Source organism: Cyprinodon variegatus, unplaced genomic scaffold (assembly GCF_000732505.1).
Source record: "Cyprinodon variegatus isolate N-32 unplaced genomic scaffold, C_variegatus-1.0 Scaffold288, whole genome shotgun sequence".
NCBI lineage: Eukaryota > Metazoa > Chordata > Actinopteri > Cyprinodontiformes > Cyprinodontidae > Cyprinodon > Cyprinodon variegatus.
In genome coordinates this window covers 58,544-66,453 of record NW_015150741.1, presented here as the reverse complement: position 1 = coordinate 66,453, position 7,910 = coordinate 58,544, and the positions used below count along the sequence as shown (strand labels likewise).

The window sequence follows — 7,910 nt, the reverse complement described above, 5'->3', positions numbered from 1 at the left end:
GAAGCTTTTTTATCCCTTTGCCTATTACCAAATATTCAACACAGTGTAGTTTGCATAGGTTTCGATTGTGCTGGTTTCTGTATCAGTGCCAGTAATCTGTTGTCATTCCCCATTGTTTAATTTACTTGGACTGCAGAGAATAATTAATGAACAAAGTTGTGAAATTCTTATTTAAAAGTATATTTAAGATGCAAGTATTTTAGTAGGGCCCATTCTGCTTTACTTCTCCAAAAATCACCAGAACGTAGAAAATAATATATTTTGTGAGAAAAAAGTTCCACATAACTAAAGACCACTTATTGTTACTCAGTATAATTTACTCTGCTATAAAAATTCCACTTTTTTGCCTCTTTCTCTCAGTTAAATCCTCTGAAAATATCCAACCTATAGCTGTGCCTATCCTTATCTAACCCTGAGAAGGTTTCCTGTCCAAACTATTTCAATATCTCACCCCAAGGTTTGGTGAAAAGTTGGCAGCCCTCCGAGTCACAAATCGAGACTCTGCATCACACTAATAACATTGTGCACTATATGGTGAATCTTCAAAATAGAACTCAACCATATGTTTCTGTTGCATTTTGCACCATATCTATTTATTTATTTTTGCACTGCTCTGACCCTTCCACACCAATGTCCTTTTGCACCATTACTCTCCCTATACTGTTTACATTTTGATCACTGCTGCGCTTTATAAATAGAAATATTCTTTTTCACTGCTAAGCTGCTCCTCATTCACTTTCGAAAAGCTGTATAAATGCATGTCGTTTTGTATATACTCTTGTGTATATAAAATTACAATAAAGTTTGTCTAACACTATAGTGTAAAAAATTCCTCGAATGCATTGGATTCAAGAGAACAAGAAGTTGCCAGACGCTACTAAACAAATGTGTTTGGCTAACTGACCATCAACAGTTTTAACCCTCTGTCAGTTTGTTTGTTATGTGTCACTACAATACCAGAACGGAATTAGATCAGAAAGCTTTTGAAATAAGCAACTGCTATCATTATTACTAACAGTAGTCATTACCTGCCATGATTCTCTCAGGAACCCATTGATGGGATTGTAGTTAAGTACCTTGCAGCCTTCTCAGGACTCTAACCACTAACCACCTGCTTCTCTTTGACCACAAGCCTGAAGAAATTACTTATAATTTTATAATTATAATTGAGCTTTATTGATCTCACATTGGAGAAATTCACCTATGCATTTAACCCATCCCCTTGGCAAGCAGTAGGTTGCCATTGTGCGGCGCCCAGGGAGCAGTGTGGGGTTAAGGTTATTGCTCAGGGAGCCACAGTGGCACTCTTTGGGGATCTAACCGGTTACCTGCAACCTTCTTGGAGCACAAGTGCACTGCTCTAACCACTAGGCCAACACTCCCATTGAAACCTCAAAACTGCATCATCACAAGTGAATCTTAAGGCCTGTATTTTCTGCAGAAACAAAGACATGTTTTCTTTCATAGGCATGCAAGAATAAAATGATGCCATTCTTTTATTATTACTCTGGTTTGGGAGATCTTGAAACTTCAGGTTCATTTCAGCAGAACCTTTGCACGCGTGATACTCAGCAGCCCGATTAGGAGGCCTCCTCCCTGTAAAAAAATCAGTTTCTATGTTCTTTACCTGTATGTTGGTCTTTAGGATGTTACAGTTCAAAACTAATAAATAATTAGTAAGAAAGATAAAACAAGTAAGGAAGAGATCTGATAGAATGATGGAAGTGTGCAAAGTTGCAACTGAAGTATATCATTACCTCTGCGACAAAGTTGTTTTGACAAAAGAGACAGAACAAGAGACCAAGGTGCACAACAACATGCTAGATTAAAGAAAGCAGAGCGTTACAAACACCTCCTAAAACTGTCCAGCAAAGCAGTGGAAACTTGATCCTTCTGGATGTCTGTAAAAAGAAAAGTTCCTGCATATCTCCATCACTACAAGTTGTTCCCCAAAAAAATTTGTAGTCATGGAGATGAGCAGGAACTTTTCTTTGTACCAACATCTGGAGCTTGGGCTAAGCAGGGTTATCAGGAGGAAAGACGTCTGAAACATGGTTGCAGATCTAAAACAGGAGTGAGAGGGAAAAAGAGGAAGTGATATTAGAGAGACGTATCTACAAACTTTAATGATGAACCATTGGTGCTGAGATAAAATAAAATGATTCTAGATTGATGTGAGAGGCTAATAAAGTTATATAGAAAATGACTTTTAATGGTTATTCTGCTTATTCTGTATTAATCAAGGTCTGAATGCAGTTAAGTCATCATTTTTATAATGGACTAACTCTAAAAAATAAAGATTTTGTGTAAAAGGAGATTTCAGAGGTTGATAAACTTTCATTGTTTTGTCTTTCTTTAAAACTGTGTGTTTTGTTTAAGGCGCTCGCTGTACTAACTGAAGAGCTACAAGCACAGATTAGAAGGGAGAACGAAGACAGCCTGAGGCGGTTTCAAGATGAAGTACGGCGGCGAGTGGCACATCAGGCTCACCGCAGCAAGAGACGACAGCAGAATCACGCGCATCCCTCGGTAACATGTTTCCACTGACTAAGATCCTGCAAAACAAAGCAGATAAACCGCTGATTCAACTTCTGCAAAGTCATCAAAAATAATAAAATTTGACTTGGATGATATACTATATTCACCTTTGTGATATAAAATCTAAAATAGTCGAATAATAATCATCTATTTCAGGTAAATGAAACAGGAAACATGACCTTCAGAGGCGTATTGGGTAACATGACTGAAACATAGGCTTTAGAAAATTCAACCAGTCCTAAATATTTATCATATTTACACCCAGACGGTTCAGACTAATGGTTAAATTGTTACCTCGCTATCCGGACCTTATTTGGGAGTACATTTGGACCCAGGTAATATAACTGTGCTGATCTTGTCATAGTAGATCTCTGTATCTTTGTCTAGGTCATATCTCACAGAAGATTCCCACATTATCAGGTGGTGACCCACCAAGTGTTTGATAGTGAGGAGAACATCCCCTCAGGAAGTGCTGCACAGCACAGAACCTCCCCACAGGTGAGAATAAAAGACAGTTTTGGAGCAAAGACCTTGAGGATGTTTAATAAACCCAGAGCTAAAAAAACAAAACACTGAAATCACTGTAACATAATAAGTTCAGCTAAAGGAACCATTTATCTTTAAGCCAAGGTGATTTTCCAACCCAGACCTAGAATGGTGGAGATATTTGTTCCCAGTTTCTTAAAACAAAAAGCCCTAGATTCCAAGAAGCATTTCCAGTAAATCTCAACCTTAAGTACCCCCTTGTCAAGGGAGCTGGAGCTCTTTTGCAACAGTAATAAGCTTGTAGCTGACTAAACCTGAGACTAACACACACTTATCATATGTCCAGATCTTCATCTTAGACTCCTCTACAAGACTATTTACTTCATTCTAATATCCAACAACCGCAGCCCCTACCCCATCCATGCCAAAAAGCACTCACAAAGCCAAAAAGCAATTTATGACCAAATTTGTGTTTCAGTGGGCCTCATTCCATGAAATGATGGATTGCTAATAAGGGCCAACAAGACACTGAATTCAAACTCATTAGCGAAACTCTTATTTGCAGCAGACCACTTAACAAAATCCTCCAAAAACACCAGGAAAGCACATCAAATTTGTTTTGTTTTTTCATCAAAAGGTGATTTTATCAAAAAAAAAGTCAGTTTAAGGAATATATCCAACCCATAACAAATATATAACATTTTTCCAAATGTTACATTTCAAGAATAAATTCCAAATCTCAGAAAATATGCCAAACTTTTCCAAAATGGCAGCACAGCAGGAGTTTGCATTAAGTTTTTCAATCCAAACGTTTATAACTTCTCAGTGCTTGTTGGATGGAGACCAAAATTGCTACATATGGAACCAAGATGTTATATTTGCAGCTTAGTATGTTTATTTCCTTCATTACAGGAAAAATATGAAGTTTTCTATGTAAACATCTATTTTTATTGTGTTTTTTTTAAGGCAGAAGTTAATTTTTGGCTATTTAAATATAACAGAAAAATGTACTTTCACATTTTCACATCCACTTCATCCTCCAGGACCTTTATGTCCTGTTTATAGCAGGATTAGTAGTTTAGTATGTGTACAATTTGAGAAAATTGACCACAAGAGATTAAGTTGGTCAATATGAAACATTATGAGTCATTTATTGGTCTGACATGTAAAGTGATGGTTTGACCTCTAGAGAGCAGTAAGGAGTTAATTTCAGCTGGTAAATAGTTTACATTCTGGTCACTTCACGTTTAAAAAAAAAGATGCTTCGGTCCTTAAAATCGCCGGTGTTTTTTATTTTTTTTTCTTTTATCAGAGGCATCACGTTATTTTTAGTCTGACTTATCAGATAATGTGACTATGATTAATGTGGAATATAATTTTTTTCTTTCCATTTTCCAGTCTAGGGACCCTATGAGGCAGGTCAGACTCAGACTGGCCGCCTGTCGCCTGATCCAGCAAGAGGAAACGGCATCAGACCTTCCAGGGGGCAGATGGAACATCTCTCCAACCAGACATGCGAATGTCTGTGTCTGACACATTGTTCTGCTTTTTTAACAAACTTCTCATGGTCACATTTGTTTTAGTTTTTTCTGGAAGTTCAAGGAATAACTGAAAACTCTCCACTTAGCAGAGATCTGGTGCTCAGGGGCAGAGAACAGAGCGCGATGTTCTGGAGGATGAAGGAGAGGAAGCCAGAGATCCTCCTCTCTTTGGCAGTCAACATGAATGCCCCCTTGTTCAACAGAAGGTGACTGAATTCCCAGCATGCAACAGTGAAATCATTCATTTAAAGTTTCTATTTTGTTTTTAATACTTTTTTTTTTCATTTTAAGCACAATATCTTAATCTACTATACTTTTTTGTAAATTGCTAGTAAGAAAAAAAATAATGTTAAAAGTGTGGCATGCATTTTGCCTATAAACAGGGATTTTAGCTGTTTTGCTTAAGTCATCTTCACAATCTCGCTCTCTGCTGAAGACCAGCACGAGTTTTCCCCCACTGTTGTGTTCAGGGTCATGTGCAGTTTTTATTTACACACAGATTTTGCCTGACTAGCAGAAAGCTGTTTTTGGTCTCATCTGAGAAGAGCGCCTTCCTTTTTCCCTTTCCAAACACGAATGAAACATCTTTTCTGCTGATTTTAAAAATAATTTTAAAAAATCTTCCAATGTGGTTACATTTCTTCACCTGGATTTTTCTGTGCAAATAGAGGAACAAGCTAATTTCCTTAATCGTGAATAACTGTTGCTTTAAAATTGAGATTTAGATATTTATAAGTTTAATATGTTTTCCCAAATTTCTTATGATGTCCAGAAGAAGCTTATTTTAAAGTGATGATGTAATCTATGGAAACATCTTACTTGTTGATCTTCATCTATAGAGCCTTGAAATCCAGTTTTAAAACTGTTTTAAACTGTTTTAAAACAGTTTGTTTCAAGCTGTGGCAGAATTTGAAAGAGCTCAGCGTTTGTGAGCACAGTGGTGTTTCTACTGCTAACCTTTGACAGAGTACTATTTCAGCTGTGAAACTGTGAGTTCCTCTTATATTTTAGCTTACAGAAGAGTTATGTTTCACTTCTTCAACCATTGATCAGGCAAAAAGACCTCCAGGAAGTTGGAATGAAATTTTCCCTCCTACCTGGGATGATGGACTAAATGTTGTTGGTTCTACTTTGCTTTATCTACAGCAGGGTTCTTGCATCGTCGCAAAAACAATGTAAAATAATTTGATCCAAGTGTTTATTTGTGATGATGGATAAAAAGCATTTATATCATTGATTACCCAATGAATTTATGAGGGTTCTTTTTGTGATTTATTTATTTTTTTGAAGAAGAAGAAGAAACACAAATGCTGTATTTTCCAGACTATAACCCACTACTTGTTTCCCACGCATTGAACCGTGCTGCTTATAAGAAATGCCAGAGAGGGATGTCAAAGTTGGAAATGAAAGAATAGGGGCTAATTTTCATTAAGCACAAGAACATGCTAGCACCAGGCACGACGGAGAAAAAATGTCCAAAATTCACACATGGGCAGGGCTCAACTGCTGCAGAGCTGAAATAAAGAGCTTAAGAAGCCCCATCTTTGAGTAGAAGCTCTGTAGAGCTCCCCCTACAGGTCTGGTGGGAGACAGTTCAGTAGATATCAGCGGTTTATAGCCCATTGCGGCTTATATTTAAATGTACGTTTTGAGTTTTTTCAAAACATTTTATTATTGTTAGGTGAGGTGCGCTCTATAGTTTGGAAATTATCAGCAAGCATGAAGTTCATCTTGTTTGACATCCATTCTGTCTGGTCTTTCTGATTTATCCATCTATTAATCTGTTTTTTTTTATCCATCCACACATCAATCTGGTTGTCTGTCTATTTGTGTTCCTTTCCTCCCTCTCAGGTTTTTGCAGTTGTCATATTTGAATAAAGTGGAATTACAATAAAAATCCCGATAGTTTCTATAACTTTGTCCCTAAAGCTGATTCTGATCTAATTTATACTTGAAAGAGGACAAAGAATCTCCAATTTATGAAGTCAGGATCCTGCAAATCAATCTGGATTATACTTCATTCAGGATATCTGGATTACTGGCCTTGTTAATGGAAAGGTCCATGATTAAAAATGCACGTCACACTTTTCAGATTTTAGTTTGTATAAATTGTTGTAAAATTTATACTTTTTCTTTCCAGTTCCTAATTCTGCTCCTTCATGTAGTACTGTAACATTAAATCTTTGTAAAATGAATTAAAGTTTGTGATTATAAAATTGCTGAATGTGTTAAAGTCATGGAGCCTCTATCTCTTCTCATACTCTGCCGTCTTTATATTTCAGGTGGGCAAACATGCTTTTTTGGATCTTGATGATTTGCACTCAGATCACAGTTCTGCTCGAAGCCTAAGTGTCCCAAGGGTTCTCTGGCCAATGATGAATCAAGAAAAAGTAAAAAAGCAGGTAAAGGAAGGTCTGATTGAACAATATACCAAATATAAAATATATAGATATACCAGATAAAAGTGCGGCTTTCTCTGCAGCGTCAGGCTCAGTTTTTGATACACCGGCGTCAGGCCATGAGCACAGAACGGGAGCAGGTGAAGGAGAACAAGCAACTCAGGAAACACCTGAAGAGGACTGCAAGGTGATCTTTGACCACCAGCAATATGGTTGATAATACTTCTCAGGAGGTAAAAAAAAAACAAACAGGTTTGATTTTAGTTGTTTTGACCTTTTAGGATCAAAGCAGAGAAAGAAAAGGTTCGTCAGGAGGAGGAGATGAAACTAGAAAGAGCTCGGATGCTTGCAGAAGCCAGGCAGAGACTGGAGGAGAGAGAGCTGCAGATTCTGGAGCGTCTGAAGCTGGAAGAGGAGCAGAGAGCTGAGCAGCTGCAAAAGAGGAACAAGGAGGAGCCGAGGAGAGACTCTGCAAGGTAATCTGCATATAATCTGATCTCTGACCTTCTGTCACTTGGACAATGCTGTATAAAGATCTATTCTATCTGTAGCTGATGCAGTATAGCCACAATAAATATGCTCACAATCTTCATACACAAAGATAATGCTTTTGGAGGGAAATTACACAAAAAGAAAAAAAAACAATGGAAGAGGTGGAGTACAATTTAGATTAAAATCCTGTTGTGTATTTTGTAACTAGGGTAGTAATATTTAAACTTAAAGGATAAGCAAAAATTTGAAAAAGTAGTGATCAGAAATTAAAACATGATAAATTCTGTTTTATTTGATGTGATTTATAGGACCTCCCTTTGTACATGAGTTTTTTTTTATTTATTTTTGTAGCCCAGTTAATCAGAGATTAGCCATTAATCAGTCTTTTCTTTGATGGGTTTTCAGAGCAAAGCAAAAGTTTCAAGCAATCTGGATTTCTGCTACAAAATAAAAC

The 7,910-nt window shown here is 37.0% G+C and overlaps 1 protein-coding gene across 2 annotated transcripts in view; it reads left to right on the top strand.

Annotated features, from left to right (window-relative positions):
• ccdc15 (coiled-coil domain containing 15) overlaps positions 1 to 7,910 on the top strand; it is an 11,259-nt gene that overhangs the window by 1,039 nt on the left and 2,310 nt on the right. Inside the window, exons 2-8 of one of the 2 annotated variants that reach the window (XM_015383595.1) lie at positions 2,380 to 2,529; positions 2,926 to 3,036; positions 4,423 to 4,545; positions 4,652 to 4,771; positions 6,848 to 6,967; positions 7,048 to 7,151; positions 7,246 to 7,440. In XM_015383595.1, the coding sequence (XP_015239081.1) occupies positions 2,380 to 2,529; positions 2,926 to 3,036; positions 4,423 to 4,545; positions 4,652 to 4,771; positions 6,848 to 6,967; positions 7,048 to 7,151; positions 7,246 to 7,440 (923 nt within the window). The remainder of the gene's footprint in view (positions 1 to 2,379; positions 2,530 to 2,925; positions 3,037 to 4,422; positions 4,546 to 4,651; positions 4,772 to 6,847; positions 6,968 to 7,047; positions 7,152 to 7,245; positions 7,441 to 7,910) is intronic. The other variant, XM_015383596.1, reaches the window with a different exon arrangement.